Raw genomic sequence first — 18,118 nt, 5'->3', positions numbered from 1 at the left:
CTTTGTATATCAATGCTGCACTCTTTGTTTTGTTTTAGGTATTTAAACCATGTCAGAGCTGCCTCTCCACAGGACCTTGCTGGAGGCTATACTTCTTCTCTTGCTTGTCACAGAGCACTACAGGATGCATTCAGTGGGCTTTTCTGGCAGCCCAGTTAACCTTTATTTCTCCTCTATAAGATTTGGACCTTGGAGCCGAACCAGGGAGCTAGCAAAAGTAAAGCAGACTTGTAAAATTATAGCCATATGCAGCTGCACAGCAACAGTACTACCACTAGCAGCTGTGTTAAAGTATTTATAGAGAGAAAATTTCAGAACTAAGCTGAGTAATATAGTGGATAAATATTTGTGAAAAAGATTTATTTTTTACTTATTTTTTCTGAGAGGGATTGAAGCTGTAAGCCTCATCTGATGGAAGATATGAATAATTCGCCTGTGTATGTTTGAGGTTGACAGACTTGTAAAATCTTTTTAAAAATAAAGCTAGACTTTATATTAAGTTTTGTGGTTTTTCTCTTATTACAGTGTTTTACTTGAACACATTTAAAAATGCCATTTTGAATACGACATTTAGTGTTAATACCCAAGTCTATTATTTCTTCTCATAAAATGTCCCATTTTTTCCCCAATGTCTTCTTAATACTAGGCCAGACAAGTGGATATATTTTCTTCTACTAGCAGGTTGTGGCAAGTAAAACCTGACCTGTGATAATGTCACTCTCTCAATATTAAGGACTCAGTGCCTGTTTTGAGCAGTGGAGAGTGAGACAAAACTTGATCAATGTGTTATAGTTCCCAGCTGTGAGCCTTGCTTAGGATAAACCAGAGCAGAGTATTAACCTGCTTTAATGACAAATTCAAAGAAGTAAGTTAATAAAATTTAATACTTAAAAGGCACCTTTCACCTCAAATGTGAGCTCATTTTATGATGAAACCTTGGAGACTGGAATGAATACATTTTAAATGAAATTTCCCTATGAGTAAATTGCAGACCCTGATGTAGTTTCTGTTGAAACTTCAAAAGCTTTATTATACCCAGAATGTTGCTTAAAGAGTTTGGATGTGGATAAGATGGATATTTGTAGCATCTCAACCTTGTACGAGTCTGTTACCTAGACCGCTGGGTATGGGACATAGTTTCTCAAGGAAATTAAGGGATTTCCTATCAAGTCTCCATTACAACAGATGTTAGTTTTATGAGTGGAAAGTTATGTGAAAAAGATTTGTGGTTACATTAGGGTGGAATATCCATATGTAACAGCGCCATCTTATTTGACTAGGCAGCTATTAATTTCAGGAGTACATCTTCATCTTTACAATACTTCTAACTATCTTTGATAATTAGAAAACGAAGGCATCAAATAATTGAGTAGACCAAGATCATATAGAGTTTGTAATTAATGATTTAGATCAGGGTCCTCGAACTTTTTCTGTAGGACCAGAGAGTAATATTCTAGGCTTTATGGACTAAGAGGCAAAAGTGAGGCCATTATGTAGGTAAAGAAGAGATAAAATAAATTGGCACAATTTTTTTAATTAACAAAATTCAAAATAAAATTACCTTCTTTGTAGTACTTTTGAGGGGAAATAACATTTCCTTTTAATTGGGATTGTTTCCCATCATCAAAATGAATTGTAAATGATCACCAATTACTGGTTATCTGTAATGAAATTTTATGTATTTCATCTTAAAAAGATGTATATCTTACGTAAAATCTTCACACAGATCCTGCCAAATTTGGTAACAGTCTAGAAGCATGTGATTTTAACTGAGCATATACATCACTTTGGAGGTATTTGTAAAACTCTTATTAATCCCTTGGTATTTGCCTTTTAGCATGTCATTACAATAACTCAGTCTCTTCCAATTGAAGATTAGATGGAAGTTCAATTGTAATTAAATAGATTTAGAAATATGTAAGTTTTCTTTGCATTTGCACCAAGATTCCCAAAATGCTGAACTCAGGAAATGTATCCACTGCTAATTTGTGTGAGAATGGAAATCTTGTTTCGTTTTAATTTTTGATAGCTTGAGAAATGTGTAACAGGATATTCTGATTCAAATGTCAGTTGTTGAAATGACTACTGTAGTATGTTTCACATTAAAGTTACGTTTGCCTTGTAATTGTAGATTGAAATCGTTAAGAAGTATTATCAACTCTTTAATTTCCAAAGACATCCAGTATTCTAGAAGTGTTTTAAGGTTGGTTCTTAAGAAAAATTTCAGTCTTGCCCTAAACCCAAAAAATTGCAGTCAAACTTTACAAATGCTAAGCAAATCAAACTTAGGCTAAGCAAGTCAGGAAATTCAGCTTCAATTTCTGACAAAATTCAAGGACTTTGAGGGTGGTTAAGTCCATGAAAGCAAATGAAGTTTACCATGGACACTACTGGTTCAGTAACACATAACAGATTCAAATATTTGCTGCAGGGTACTTGCTGGTGAATAATATAATGAATAGCTATAGGTTTTAAACACCTTGCATTTTCATAAGCTTTGTAAATTTCTCCAATTAGATCTTTTTCTACCTCACTTTTTTTTTTTACTATCAGTTATAACACATCAGATTCCACTTCAGGTTTTACAGAATTATTTTTCTCAACTTGTTTGAAACTATTTACCAGTAGTTGTTCCATGCAGAGTATTCACAGAGGCTAATTCTTCAATTAACTTCAAACTCAGCACTGACGCCTCAAATAGAAAAGAACTGAGCAGTATTAGTAACATCTATCAACTCAAGAGTAAAGAACCACTCGGATTCATTTACCTTTCTGACTATTGATGTTGCTCCCAATGTTCTCAACTCTTTTGAGTGACTGTCCTTGCAAAAGGCCAACAGCCTTAAACAAGTTTGCTTTCTCTGAACACATTTCTTAGACTGCTGCTTTCAAACAAATTAACTTACCCATCAGTAAATGGTTTTCCTTGATTGGCTTACAAGTCAGTTGGAGACTTACTTTCACTGTAGTCTCATTTTCATTTTTTGTGATTCTTCACATGTAATTCTGCTGTTTTTCCAGTTTAAATTTCTAATTTCTCTTACAGTTGCTTGCCTGTGAGTTGGAAATACTGTGATGAGTACTTCTTTTGGAAATGTCAAAGAATATTGTAGTTTAGCTTAGGTAGGGATGCTCTGTCATCAGAAAATTCAGCATCAGAAAAATTCATACTCTACTGTGTCTTGAAAGCACATTGGACGTCCACTTGTTTTGGAATGATGGATATACACTGGTAATAATAAAGTGTTACAGCTTGGTGATATACACAGCACTCAAATGCTGCTGAGTTTTAACTGTGTCACTGATTTGTAGTGTGCTGAGTTGAGTAGCAGTATGAAGTGAGAAGAATCATAATCCATCTGTGTTCCAACTACTCAACTCTGCTATTACACCATGAAAGCAGCCAGAGACAGTAAATAAACAAATGAGCATGGTGTGTTCCAATAAAATTTTATTTATGGACACTGAAATTCAAATTTTATATAATTTTCATGTCACAAAATGTTATTCTTTGGATTCCTTTTCAACCATTTAAAAATGTAACAACCATTCTTGGGTCACTTGCCATACAGAACAGGTGGTGGGCCAGATCTGGCCTGCTGGACATAGTTTGCCTATCTCCAATCTAAATAATCTCATTTGTTACGATTTTTTATAGTGATAGTGTAGGAGTACTTATATAAAACTTTGCTACACATGTCAACTAAGGATAACTGTAAAATTATTAGTGCTTTCCTAGTTAGCATGCAATTATCCTACCTTCAAAAACTATTTTCCCAAGAGAAAGACAATATTTAAATATATTTATCTAATAAAAAATTAGATATACTTTAGATTACAAAATCATATAACTCAGTTAATAAAAATATATTTAGTAGACTTATTTACAGTTTAATTGGATAACTCTTAATTTATAAGGTAGGAAGTTCAAAATACAAGAGTTCAATACTAAAGTAACTAAATGCTAAAATTTTATGAAATGATACAAATTATATTTCACTACATAAAGGTCTAGTAAGGAGATGGAGAAAATATTTCCAATTAAGTGACTGAAACAATTTGTGTTTTTTCTTCTTAAAAGTCTTTATCTGTCCTCTGGCGTTTAAGAGGTGGATCTTCGTGATTCTCTGTAACAAACCCAGAAAACCTGTATTAGGTAAGATATTTAACATTTGAAAATGCTTTTTAAAAGTAAATAATATAGGCATTTTAAAGATTTTTTTGTCTACTCAACTTACGCATGAAATAGTAACATTCCTGTGGATTTATTATTTTAATGAAATAGCTTTCTACTAGACTGAATAGTATGTCATACTAAAATCTGTAAAATTGGGAGAATGTAGTCATATGAATGGCAAGGGGCCTTGAACTGAAATATGTAACTAGAATTAGTTTAGCCTATTTCCAAATTTAAAAAAATAATATAAAATATATATGTAGCCCAAGAAAGCTATATGAAAAGTATTACAGCTCACATTTAATTTCCCAGAAATTGCTCACCTAGATTCAGGGTCTGGTTCTTGTAGAGTATAGCAGCAGGAATCCGAAAGGTGATGCATAACATTTCCTTGTTAGGGGCCACATTTCTTACTAGGTGAACTGAACTGCATGCCTCCAAGGAGATGCCTAACACAGTTCCAGCTCGTTCCTGAACATCCTTAGCAGGATTAGCATCTTTGGAAAAGCTGTAGCAGTGCACTATGGGAAGGAGCTCACTGCTGCATGGCTGCCCATCTAAGAGTGATTTGAAAGCACTGAGAAACTCGATAGCCTTTGCTGGCAAGTTCATGACAATGTGCACAGAGTGTTTTCTTTCTTTTGACAGTGGTCCCAGCTGCTGCATTAACTCTTCTCTGACTGGCCCTTGGAGGAAGTCTTCCCCATCCAAGTTAAAGATTTTCACCTTTTGGTCCACCTTATTTAATTTACAGTTGTGCAGTAGCCATTTATGGGATTCAGGATTGAGATCATTGGCAAATACAGTGCAGTTTTTCTTTGCCACTGGAATAGCAAAGGGCCCAACCCCAGCAAAAACATCAAATAGGACATCCCCAGGCTTGAGAAGTTGTGTGATACGACTGTGTTCTGTGGAGAGACGAGGATTCCAATAGACTTTTGAAAAATCAAATTCATAGGTGTAGTTGTTTTCTCGAACCTAAAAAAGGTATTATGCTTTTGGTTAAATTGCTTAGTCTTAAATTCCAGTCACTGATATAAAATGGATGCACCCACGCACATACACACATTTAAATTTACTACTATTAAGATCAAATAACAGTACATTTAAAGGCATTTTAAGCAGAATTCTGGTGTTTATGCTATACTTGATGCCAGTTAATATCTTCCATTAGACTTTTTTTTCATAAGAAAAGTCATCATTTCAAAGCCAAACGGCTCTCCAGCTCATCCTAAAGGGCCATAAAATGGTTCCCAAATCACACTAAAGATTTTTCAGATAGGCCAACTGACTGTCTTAGTTATATTCTCTTATGTTACCTGATACCAAAAAAACCTATACTTTGAAACAACACACTACACGTCTTCACGGTGGGTAGCTAAGTTGCAGATAGCACTTCCACACAGCAAACGAGCTTCCCTCCTCAGTTTTCAGTTTGTCAGGGGGAGGCATAATAGATGTGTCATGTGTCATTGAATTGTGAGGTATTTTGCTAAATTTTCAGATAGTTACATGCACTCTGCAGGTTTCATGGCTGTAAATTAGAGCCAGTGTATAGAACAAATCAGTGCCCTGTTTTCTCCTTTCCTAAACCTGAGTTTTCATGGATAAACTAAATGTATACAGTGAAGCTAAGTCTTGAACAAAATTAAGAGTTTGTAGCATTTCTCTTGCGATTATCATAAACATGATAGAAAATAGAAAACAAAACTAAAATTAGTTGTATAATATGACCTCACCCATCATCTTTTATATATATACATAAGATTTATTTTAATTGAAGGTTAGTCAGCTTACAATGTGTCAATTTCTGGTGTACAGCATGTTTCAATCACACATGTACACACATATATTCTTTTTCATTATAGGTTGCCACAGGATGTTGAATGTAGTTCCCTAAACGAGACTCTCACCAGTCGTCTTAAGCCCCTTATTTTAATGAATGAAGAATTAAAGGCAAGAAAGTTCCTAAGTTCTATAAATCTTATAGACAGAAATCTGGAATAGTCTCTCTTCATGGAGCTTAATTCAAATTTGTACATATTTTTCTCCTCCCAACCACATCAGATTCTCTGGCCATATTATTAAGGTTCCAGAGTTGGAAATGTTTCTTCGTGATTCTGCCAACTAAAAGTCCTTCTAGGTTTATAACCTGGAAGGTTTAAATATGTCTTGGGATGCTTTTCCTGAAATGTCCTTTCTACTCTCCCTTTTAAGCTCTAGCATGAAGCACAGCCTACTTAAAAAAAAATTAGGTTCTAAGTACCCTCTAGTTTTACTCATGCTGTCTTTGATATCTCACTCCCTTAGCATTACTTTATCAGTAGATTCATTTTAGGAATCTTTTTAACTCACAATATATACACATAGTACTTAAATGTTGCATGAGCTCCATAAGTTAAACTTAAATGTGAAAGAAATTATACTGAGCTTTTACATGTATTTGACAGTATAAATATTAGGTATAAAATATATCCTAAGAACAAACTTTCGTTGACTTAGGAAATCAATCACACGGCATTTATAAAATTAGAGAAGTTTCTCAGAACTTTAAGATCTTCTCTGAGAATGACACTACCTATTACACTGCACAATGTTCAATCAGGGCATACCTAAAGTTTAGTATGCCTTAGTGTCCAGAGATAAGCACTGTTACTCTGTTGTTAACAGAGGATTCACATTCAAATTTTACTTGCCATAACAGACCTCATGCATTATAGACAAATAGTAGGCAGTGGAGATTTGGTATACAGGGAAAGACCACGCATGGACTCTGGAGTAAGAAGCGTGGCTCCAAACACCCTGTGCAGTCTTTCCTTATTACTTCATCTGAATAAAGAAAATAGTAACAACAATAATCATTATCTTGTGGGTTTCTTAGGATTTGTTATACTTACAGCATTTAGCTTAGGACCTAGTAAGTGTATATACAGTAAATGGTATTTTAAATTCTGACACTATTAAATTCTCTAGAAGTATTATACTTAAAATATGTCTATGTGGTCCAGAATCTTAAAAAAATAATTATTTTGCAATAAATTCTCTCCTGAGTTGTATAAAGTCCTGTTTAAAAGATATGTCTAACATTAAGAGTGGCTTTTGTTATTAAAATTTTTGTCAAGTTATGGAGAGAGTTTAAACCTATTTCCTAGCTTGGGTACAAAATTTCACATAATGTTAACATATAATTATCTAAGGCTTTTGGCTTCAAAAAAGTTTACTATATCCAACACTCTGGAGGATTTTGGGGGTGGAGGATTGAGAAAGTGGTTTATACCAGGAATCTGTTCCTACATATTTTAAATTATTTTTTGAAATAGATTTGTTTTATTAAAAAAAAAGTGCTCAGTAGAAAAGTATAAAGGTGATAACAGAGGTCACCAGTAACTACACCAAATAAAAATATGCTTACTGTTAACATTCTGATGTAGATGCATATTTATATAGATATTTTATGTTATATACACTGTTCTACAATTTACTTTTTTTGCTTAACCTGTCAATGGACAATTTAAGTATGCTGCTAAATAATCTTTAATGATGGAGTATTCCATTGTATTTTTATACTAGAATTTAATCAATTCTCTACTGGTAACATTTATGTTGTTTCTATTCCTTTATTTATTTTATTATTATAAAAATTATGATGTAGAACCTAGTACATACATCATTCTCTATAATTATATCCTTGAGATAACTTCCTATAAGTGGAATGCTAGGTCAAAGAATGTATCTAATCATAACTGCAGTATATTACCATACACTCTTCCTGACTGTATCAAATTTGCACTCCCACCAGTAGTATATGTAAATGCTCACATTCTCACATACTCATCAATATTGGGTATTTTAAATATTTTTAATCTTTGTCATCTATTTTTATTTTAAACATTAATCTTGATATACACAGTATTAGGAGACAATAAAATACTCCATACCTTGGTCATCATGTTCTCCTCTCCAGCTAGCACCTCCATTTGGAAATTTCGGTAGGTATTATCAATATTATTGATTTTATTTACTGCTGAGGTGATTCCTGGATTTTTGTCAATCATAACTTGGCCTAAAAGAAGAGAATTCATAATAAATATTGCTTTTTGGTTGCAAAATAAAAGCTAAAACTGCAAATATGAAATGGACGTAAATCAGATTTTCTTTTGATTTATAGACAAAAACTGCATCTAGTGTTTGTAAAGAGGCATGCAATTCTAAAAATTCAACAGATTACTAACGTTAATGTCTGACAGCCCCCAATACAAACACACAAAAAAATGTGTGGATACATTTATAAAGAAAAATTTTTGAGGAATTTTGCTCTACCTAATATTTTTCCATGTTTTTTATTTAATCCTCTCAAATGTATCGCTGTAACAATAAGGAAACAGGTAGACCATAGAGAATTGGTTAAAAAAAAATAGAAGAGATAGGACTGTGGGAATAAATGGTCTCAGAAAACACCAGCCTGTCCCCATTGGCCTCAGACCAACATTTTATTATGTATTTATTTATGCTTTATTATGTATTTGAAACAGATACTTCCATCTTGGAAATACATACCAGTAAAATAATGTTTTCAAATAAAAGAAACATAGATTCCATAGAATTTTATCTAAATAAAATGTTCATTCAGTTAAACTGTTCTTTATGTCAAATATTTGCCAGAGCAGAAAAATCTACAAAGATAAAATATACCAGAAATGGTACATTGATGCCCTTTCCCCAGTCTAGTTTTATGTCAGCCCTTAAAAATTTGTAAGAATCTGTATGTTATCTCATTGTATAAGGAAAGATAACTTGATTTGTAAAAATATGCTTAAATACAACCAGAATTTGTCCAATTTCTCTCTGATAATTAGAAACTTGATTTTGAATTATTAATAAACTCTTGTCAATCATTTTTCTTAATTTTTTCTGCTTCAGCTATCAGAACTCAATTTTTAAGGTACAGAAGTTAGTTTGAAGTGAGGAATGAAAAAAAACTCCCCTATTCTGAAGGTCTGTAGTAAAAGCTTTAAAATTACCACTATATGAAAATGTTTCATTTTTAACCTATGAGTGACCCTTTATGAAAGAGAGTTTATAAAATAAGAGTGCCAAAAGAAATGTTTGAGTTAGGATAGGCAATGACTCATAGGAAAGTCAATTCTTGACATTTGCACCCAGTCATAATTATAAGGATCTACTTAAGTATTTAATATGTTATCACTATGAATTATCAGCCCTTTTAGCAATAAAAACAGAGGAAATGCACAATAGCGTATCTCTTAAATCCTACCCATGCAAAATACTGAGCACTACATTTTAAATCTGAAAAGAATTCCCAGAAGTTCTGACAATTACTCTACATTAAAAAAATAATCATCTGGAGAAGTCATAGACATTAAATATTTACATTAAGGACAAGTGCAATTTTGATTAGTGTACTTTCTTATCCCAAAGAATAAAAGATCCAGGCTCAAACTTTGGGCTACAGAGGTACAGTATACATAGCATCATTTCTAAAAGGCTAGGAGCACTAAAATACAAAGTATGGTGCCTGACATACAGAAGAGGCTCAGTTAGTTGAATCAGTGAGAGCATGAGTAAACAGTCTTGCCCTTCTGATTATCAAACACTCAAGTTTATGAAACCTAGCATTTATAAGGCCTATTAAGTCCTGGGTACCAAAATGACAAGCTGCCAAAGAATTCTACCAAAGCTAGTGATTCAAGTTTATGTTTATTATGTACACAAGAGCCTGAACCATTATTTAGAGCTTGTATGACTCTGGAAAGGGAATTCCAAAATGGCCTTCAAAAAATAGAGTATGTAGCTCAAGATCCAGCTTAAAATGAGAATGATAAAATGTCTTGCTTCTGTAATTCAGCATTTAAAAAAATTTTTAACTAAAATTAGAACTTGCTAATTGTTTTCTAATATGTGAATATTATTAAGACACACCTACCAATTAAATGTTTGAAAGGTAGTTGATGATCGCGAAGGTTCAGGTGGGCAATATGTCCAACTCTGCTAAACCCTGAAGTCACATCTTGACCTTCAGGAAGCACAGCTCTCAAGATTTCTTCTGACTTAAAGTTTTCATAAGTTAGTTCCATATTATATCTAGATATCTGTGGACTGACATTCAGCTGCTTTAAAGTACTGAGTTCTCCTTTCTCAAAGGAATCATCGGTAAACATTTTATAGGGATCCAGCATAATTAGCCTACTTCCTTCATCTTCTGGATCTTCAATGACACGTTTTATGCCTGGGCGCTTCAGTGCTGCCCTTTTAAGGGACTGCATCAATTTATTGACTATTTCTTTCCTCACTTTAAGCACTGGGATGGTAACTGTCTTTCTAAAAGCTGTTCTATCAAGTTTTGTCATTCCTCGAACATCAGAGGGTGGTGAAAACAATTCAGGGTCTCTCTGATTTGTTTCTATTTCAGGCATGGTTGAGAATCTTTTCCTTTGATCCAACAAGAAAATACCAGGTGCTCTGCTAGGCTTCTGTATCAGTGATGACCCAGCTGTTGGAATCAATGATTCTGATTCAGGTACTCTACATCTTTTCACTGTGAGAAGTCTTCTTGAGAATCCAAATGGCCTCCATAAGATCCTAAAAAAAAAAAAAAAAAAAGTATTCATTAGAAGAAATACCATAAAGTTACAAACTAACTTAACAGGTTCACCATAGGTTTTGAGAATAAAAATTGAAATTCTACTGTTTTAAATAACCTGCTACATGCTGATAATGAAACTTTCCGTGGTGTGTAAGAAGTATACTATCTTTTCCAGGACAGGATGCCTTTTATTAGTGGTAAATAATAAATTTGCTCCTTCAAACTACCTGCTGCCAAGACTAGGGATTAGGGATCCATCACCCTCCCTATCGTCAAAGAACCTCCCCATCCAGTTTACTACAGAATATGTTTAGGATTGGAAGGCTGAAATTTAAGTTAAAGGATCATCTCTAAACAAAATGGTTATTATACATATGACTTTACCAATGGAAATATTTAAAAGGATGTAATATTTAAAAGGATATTCTTGTGGGGGCTTAAGAAGCTTAAGGATCAGATGTTGTACTAAATGCTTTACACACATTATCAATCTTGGGAGGTGTATGGGTATCACATTCTCATTTTGTAATTGAGTAAACTAAAGCTCAGAAGTAGATTAATTGACCCAAAGTCTCATTGCTTGTAAGTGGCTAAGCAAAGATTAAAATGGAGAGCCTCTGGTCTTAATCTATTTCTGTGTTGTTGGTCTTCGATGTTTTACTGCCACAAGTCCTGCCTGTAACTAGAGGTTTCAGTATTTTGAGGATGAGGACTTTGCTGAGTGTGATACGCACATCCCATTAACAGTATCAGTTATTCATTTTGCCGTCTGGAATATCGAAGAAGTAACTCTAACAGGAGATGGCCCTGCCCGGGGACCCTGTAAATAGCAACTATCAGAGTTCACAGGGTTCAAACTAGGTCCAGAAGTTAACCAGATGTGTGATCTTGGCTAAATGACTTAATGTGAGTCTCGGCTCTCCACACGTAAAATGTGGCTAAAGGCTCTATCAGAAAGCTTTTGAAAACGTTAAACAGACTTGTCAATACTCAGTACTCAGACCTAGGCTCCACACCCCGGCGGTGGGTGACCTCGCGCCGTCTCCGCGTGCACAGAGCACGCGGCGGAGAGCTGCCCGCAGCGGATGGGTACCGTTCCCGCACCCTCAGCCCCTTCGAACTACCAAGGGCACCGCGGCCGCCACCTCAGCAGCGTCTCCATCCCAATTCCCGGCGTCGCTCCGCAGCTGGCTCCCGGACGAGACCCCTCACCTCATGCTCTAGTGCAGCTCGGAAATGGGTCTCCGGTGGAAGGGCCGGCCCTCGCTGACACCATCACTGCTCGCCGCCGCGGGGCGAGCGTCATCAGATCTCGTCGACTCCTTCCTTCCCCGCCCTGGTCAAGTACGGCAACCCGGAAGGGCCGGGAGCGCAGCTCCGCCTCTGGCGCGACTTCCGACGGGAAGGCCGGGGTAGTAGCTCGTGGATGGACTGGGTGGGCGGCCGGCGAGGAGCATGGAGGCGCCCTGGGGGACCGCTAACGCTGAGCCGGGCTGGTTTGTCTCTGCCCGGCAAACCGAAGAGGCGGAAACGGAAGAGTTGAGCCCGTTGCTAAGCAACGTAAGTTGGCTTTGCTCGCCGCCCACACTTCTCTGAAGCGCCTGCGGAATAAGACCGGGAAAAGAAAGAGGGTGGCGAGGTAGAGGGGAGAAGCTTGGGACATGAGGCCCAAAGGCAGCAGCCGAGGTTCCGAGATCTGGCGGAGTTCATGAAGGGGATAGAGGCCTAACCCGTTACAGAAAGAAAAGCTGAAGTAAAGGTGCAGGCTCAGGTGGAAGAGATACAGCAGCGAGTGGAGGCTGGGGCCCCACTAGGGGAGCAGCCCCAGGGTTAGGTAACTCACCGCTGTTCGTTAACTATCTTTGTCGGCTTCTCGTTTCCTCCACCAGTCTTGTGAGTTCTGTTTGTTTTGCAGGAGTCACAAGATTTTTCTTTTCTCGGCTTAGTCATTGGGGACCTATGACCATCTTAATATAGAGATCCTTAACGGCACAGGAGTGAAGGCGGCCTGGTAATAAGTACGTAGCACTTCCCTGACCCCAAAGACTGTGCAGTGGGGCCCTTGGCTTTTTAACTCAGGTCCCATGGCAGTAACAGTTCCTAGGACTTTATTCCCAAATGCTTTTTGGAGGGAGAGTGTGAATTTCATCTCAGAGCAACGTGAATTTCTTCTGTTTATCATGTCCTCACTGTAAGGTATTCCTGACCATTCTTCTAGTTGGGCAGACTTAATTCATTAAGTGTATAAAAAGATTAGTTTTAGAGGCCTAGTAATTGGGGAACAACAGTTGTCTGCAGCAGCCCAGGGACTTTTCAGTAACCACTAGCTCAGGATTACTGAAGCTGACTCAGGAATCTTCAGTAATCACATGAGTTTGAGGCCATCTGCCTGCTCTCTGTCCCCACCCCATCTTATCCTTTCTTCATCTTTTTCAGTCACAAGGTTAGTCTTGGTTCTTACTGAAGCCTGCCTGGTCTCTGTGCAGGTGGATATGATTTTCCTAGGAAACTAGATTATAGAGCTACACTAGTGGGAGGTAAGAAGGGAAGGAAAGGAGACCAATGCGGGTTGAGCAGCTAGTGCGTCACACGATCCCTGTTTGCAGGAGACTTCCTCCATCACCTGTCAGTCATTTCTTGATGAAACTTGAACTTCATTCAGACATTTAACTCTATTAAATTTTGTGTGCTTACAGGAACTTCACAGACAGGGATCCCCAGGTGTTTCCTTTGGTCTCTCAGTGTTTAATTTGATGAATGCCATCATGGGAAGTGGCATTCTTGGCTTAGCTTATGTTATGGCTCATACTGGTATCCTTGGATTTAGGTGAGTCTTTTCCTTATTTTACCATTACTTATTTTTTTTCATTTTGGTGGTACACTGAGAAGCAAAGATATAGGCTGCAGATGCTGGTATTATACAATTTCCAGTTAAGTTATTTTTGGAGTTACAGCATTTTCCTGCTACTCTTCTGTTGTAGCTAGTCTGTAGCTTGGAGGGATGCTATATACTGTGTATTTTTTATCCAAAGTGTGGCTAATTTTTAAAAATGGAAACTTGATCCACACTCGTTTATAACTTTAAGAAGTGGCTTATTTGTTGTGTCTAGTTGGCCAAAGTAAATCAAAGTTTATCAGCCAGATTACTTACAAATAGCAATTTTGGGAGTGTAAATAAAGTACATCATCCTTTCATTTCTTTCCATCTCCTTTTCTCCTCCTACTGTTAAGTAGTCTTGTTTCACTTTCTGAAGCTGGACATATGTTCTCTGCTTATTCCTTTTCATCTTTTAAGACTGAGCTCATATGCCAGTTTGCCCCAAATACAAGACATTGCTGGCTTTTCTGTATTTCCATAGTACACTGTATATTTATTTTTTTATTGTAATACATTAATGATTTGTTTGCAAGTTACTTTCCCCATTAAACTCTGAAATCCTTTAGGGCTAGACCTTATCCTTAGCATCTAGCACCATGCTTGATAGAATGAATGAACAAGTTTGTTTTGTCAGTAGAAGCATATTTTTTTATTTTTCCAGGGAAGTTAAAATACATGAAGACTCTCCTTTAGGTTTCCTTTTGCATTTATTTTGAATTTCTTGATTAGCAAACCAACTTCTAAGTTACCCAACTTGCTTTTATGATGGGATATATATTTACAAACTTTCATAATTTTAAAACTTCAAAGCTATATATGACACCTTAGGCAGGACATAATCATAGGACTTATTTTTTAGTTCATTTTGAGAAATCACACTTTGTCCTCCAGGGTCTTACATGCAGATGTTGTACCACAGAATGTGTACTTGCTGAATCATATCACAGTTTCCATTTGGTGATGTCAGACTGTTATTTTGTGAGGTCTCTGATAACAGTTGACAAGTGTACTCTCGCCTCTCAGTTTTGCTACTTATTAACAAATATTAAGTACAAAGGTAGAATGTCTTCAACTTTAGGGGCACACCACTGGGGTCAGGTCTCTAGAAGCTTGTCCGGCCAGTACCTTCCTGAGAATAAGTAGGGATTATGCCTGTTTCTTTTGATACTTTTTGTGAGAGGACCTCAGTTATTGCATTGCACATTTTCAAGTTGTGTCATTAGAAGTGTATTAACTTCATTTTTGGGGTTATTTGGTGCGTGTTTGTGTTTAGTAGATGCTAAAAAATTCAGTCTTAATTCAGAATTATAGATGAAGGTATAATAGGGAGGCACATAGCATTGGAAGGGGAAGGAAAGAGGAAAGGGGAAAAAGGACAATGAGATTTCGCAACTGAAACTTCCCTCTAGACTTAGAGTAGAAAAATAGTCATAAAAGGGATATATTGCAAGATCATTGAATGGCTGAACCAGCAGTCAGCAGACAAGAGTGCTATTTTTTGTTTTAAATAAAGTGTGTTTTTTTTCTGATTTTTTTTTTTTTTATTTTAAAAGCAGTACATTTTCATTGAAATAGAATTTGGTAAATACAGAAAGTATCTTCTTACTTTCTTTAGTGACTATAATTCAACTACACAAAGACAGTCCCTGTAATCGTTTGAATGTGAAAAAAATTGTTTTTGTAATGAGATACCATAAAAAAGAAACTTTTAGAGGGATTTGACCATGTACTCTTTTATATTGTAGTTTCTTGCTGCTGATAGTTGCTCTGCTGGCTTCTTACTCAGTTCACCTCCTGCTTAGTATGTGTATACAGACAGGTGAGTAAACTATTATGCTAATTTATTTGACGAGATATCTACATACATCAGATTGGCTGTCTCAAATCTAATGTCCAGCAGGTGTACGTTATTATTAGGTAGGGTGCTTGAAATGGAGAATTTTGAAAGGTCAGGCTGTATAGACCAAATTTTACAGGGAAATATCCAAGGACAGAATGAAGGGGAGGAAACTAGCTTTCTTCATGGCCTTTCTCCACAACATGACATAGTTTTCTGGGTTAGAGTAGATTAGGGGAGGCACCTGAAAGGTATTTAAAGGATCCAGACCTTGTATTATGGGGACCAGTCAACCGGTGTTCATGTTGATAATTTTTATCCTAGGGTGATCATTTCCTCAAGAACACCTTCCCAGATATACTATTGCCTTCTCTACCTCCCTCATATATATATATATATATATATATATATACACACACACACATATACATATATATATGTAGTGTGTGTGTATTATATATATATATATCCTCATATACTATATATATGTATACATATAGTATATATTTATGTGTTTTTTCCGTTTGTAACTTTAGTATGCAATTCAGTCATGTATTGAGTAAGTTCTTTTAAGTTATAATAAATAAAAGTGTATAATTATAGAACTACTCTCATAAGGTTTTTCTTTTGGCATTAACAAATATTCTGTGTCCATCAATCCTGGTCTTTTTATCTATCTAGTCTCTTCTATCTTTGGATTAGGTCAGTTCCGATGCCAGAATCATGAGTTTAATTCTTATGTGGGTGGATTCACTTTGCCCTATCTGATCTTGTAGTTTCCAGGCTTTAAGAAGCAGAATAGATACATAAAATAGATAAAAATGGGATTATTCTGGCTGAAACAGGTGAGAGAAACCCACAGGTGTTTCTTGAATATCTTAAGACTCCTCAGAACATAGATCTAAACCCACAGCTCTAGTCTATTTAATCTGGCTTTACATTAGACACACCTGCAGATCTTTCTATAAACAGAGGTTTCTAAGCGTCAGGTTTCTAATTCCAAAAATCTGAGGTAGAATTCTGGAATATGTTTTTAAAAGTCCACCAGGTGATTCTCATGCAAAACTGATTTGGGATCCATAGTTCGTAGCTGTTACTTGTGCCAGTATTTTTGGCCTTTTAGCTGACAAATATTCCTCTGCTTTCAAGGGACTTGGGTGGACATGCAGACAGATAAAATACTAGGAAACAATGCAGTGATATTAATCCCAAAGTAACAAGTTGTTCATAACAACATCCCAAATTCAGGAATAAGAGCATTAAATGAGCGTATTTGTAAATCCTGCTGAAACTTGACTGGAATTTTAATGACATATTTTCAAATTTTGCTTTTTTGTGTAAAAAAATTTTTTTTACTTAATTGTGATAGTTTATGTAACATCTTCGTAGGTTATTTTATCATGGATTCTACTAAAAGATTAATATATTTGTCAACTCTGGCAATTATGTCTTCATTAATTAAAGTTTTTGCTTTATTAATTTCAATTATTTGGAAGTAGTATTCAATGTATGATGATTTCAAGTAATGCTGTTTTTTTTTTTACTACCCTTCAGTTCATCTGTATTTAACTTTAAAATTCTGATGCTGCCTGTTGTTTTCTGTAAATTTGGGGCATATAAAATGAAAACCTCTGTTTCTCTTTCTTTTTTCTTTTTCTTTGATTTTTGTAGCTTACTTGGTCCATGAACTAACTTCTTCACAGTTCTTCATACACACTGATGCACCTGTCTTCTGTTGATTGAATTCCTTCAGCCCTTGTAAAATTCTCTGTGGAGGTAGGCTTAAAAAAAAAAAAAAAAAATATATATATATATATATATATATATATGTACTTTTATATATGTGCACACATACACACATATATATCAAAACTAAAGAATAATGTGTAGCTAAATTTTCTCCCCAGTTTATTGGACTGTCATAAAGAAATATGCTCAGATTGGATTGTTCAGAGAAAGGGCTATCATAAGTCTTTGCAAAGTAACTTTATTTGCCTGGAGTGCAGGAGAAGTTTTTATCTTTATCAAAGTAAAGGATTTCTTCACATGAAATTCTGCCATTTTGGATTATATATAGGATTTGGGATCTTTGGGAGCTGAGGTGGCATGTAAGGTACACTAATCTCTCTAGCCTTAGTTTGCCATGTATAAAATGGTAATGATAATACTTCCCTTTTGGGATTGTTATAAAAATGAAGTATAATAACGTATACAAAATGTCAGGTCCTTGGTAACTGCTAGCTTTTATCATTATGAGTTCTCATTGGGCCCAAACCCATAAAGATTGCAAGGTGCTATGCATACTGCTGTTTCAAATAGTTGGCTTATTGTGATTCTTTGGGGAAATGTTTAAGATCTGGGAGTAAATGAGGAGCTCCCCTTCTCTGGCCCCTATATCAGTGTCAGCAGTCTGGTCAAATCCCTGATCCCTGGTCCTTGATCCCCACCACTCACAGCATTGTCATCTTCATCTGCCTTGAGGTCATTTGGATTAATGACAGTATACCATTTACCTCAATTTATGTCAGTCTCTTCAAGAATCCTACATTTTCCTCCGTTTCCCAGACTCACCCTGTATGGCTCTGTCATCCATTTTCTGACCTCACCTCCCACTGCTCCTCA

At 35.9% G+C, this 18,118-nt stretch overlaps 3 protein-coding genes across 7 annotated transcripts in view; 2 read left to right on the top strand and 1 right to left on the bottom strand.

The window, feature by feature from the left end:
- MNAT1 (MNAT1 component of CDK activating kinase) overlaps window positions 1-499 on the top strand; it is a 167,902-nt gene extending 167,403 nt beyond the window's left edge. Inside the window, exon 8 of the mRNA XM_010962231.3 lies at window positions 39-499. Within this exon, the coding sequence (XP_010960533.1) occupies window positions 39-159 (121 nt within the window). The 3' untranslated portion in view covers window positions 160-499. The remainder of the gene's footprint in view (window positions 1-38) is intronic.
- A 2,935-nt stretch (window positions 500-3,434) lies between these two features.
- On the bottom strand, window positions 3,435-12,120 carry TRMT5 (tRNA methyltransferase 5). Of its 2 annotated transcripts, none has more exons than XM_074365432.1 (5): window positions 11,785-12,120; window positions 10,122-10,777; window positions 8,116-8,240; window positions 4,501-5,155; window positions 3,435-4,127 (listed from the first exon to the last, which is right to left on the bottom strand). In XM_074365432.1, the coding sequence occupies exons 2-5, from the start codon at window positions 10,609-10,611 to the stop codon at window positions 4,075-4,077; spliced, it is 1,323 nt and encodes a 440-aa protein (XP_074221533.1). In that variant the 5' UTR covers window positions 10,612-10,777; window positions 11,785-12,120; the 3' UTR covers window positions 3,435-4,074. The 2 variants fall into 2 exon arrangements, with proteins under 2 accessions (XP_074221533.1, XP_074221532.1); XM_074365431.1 differs by having other exon boundaries at window positions 11,906-12,120.
- Window positions 12,119-18,118, top strand: part of SLC38A6 (solute carrier family 38 member 6) — a 59,612-nt gene continuing 53,612 nt past the window's right edge. Inside the window, exons 1-4 of one of the 4 annotated variants that reach the window (XM_074365433.1) lie at window positions 12,203-12,341; window positions 12,697-12,799; window positions 13,478-13,608; window positions 15,405-15,478. In XM_074365433.1, coding sequence (XP_074221534.1) covers window positions 13,535-13,608; window positions 15,405-15,478 — 148 coding nt within the window. In that variant the 5' untranslated portion in view covers window positions 12,203-12,341; window positions 12,697-12,799; window positions 13,478-13,534. The other 3 variants (XM_074365434.1, XM_010962232.3, XM_074365435.1) reach the window with 3 other exon arrangements.

Source organism: Camelus bactrianus, chromosome 6 (genome assembly GCF_048773025.1).
Source record: "Camelus bactrianus isolate YW-2024 breed Bactrian camel chromosome 6, ASM4877302v1, whole genome shotgun sequence".
Classification (NCBI taxonomy): Eukaryota; Metazoa; Chordata; class Mammalia; order Artiodactyla; family Camelidae; genus Camelus; species Camelus bactrianus.
This window is presented reverse-complemented; position numbering and strand designations above follow the sequence as displayed.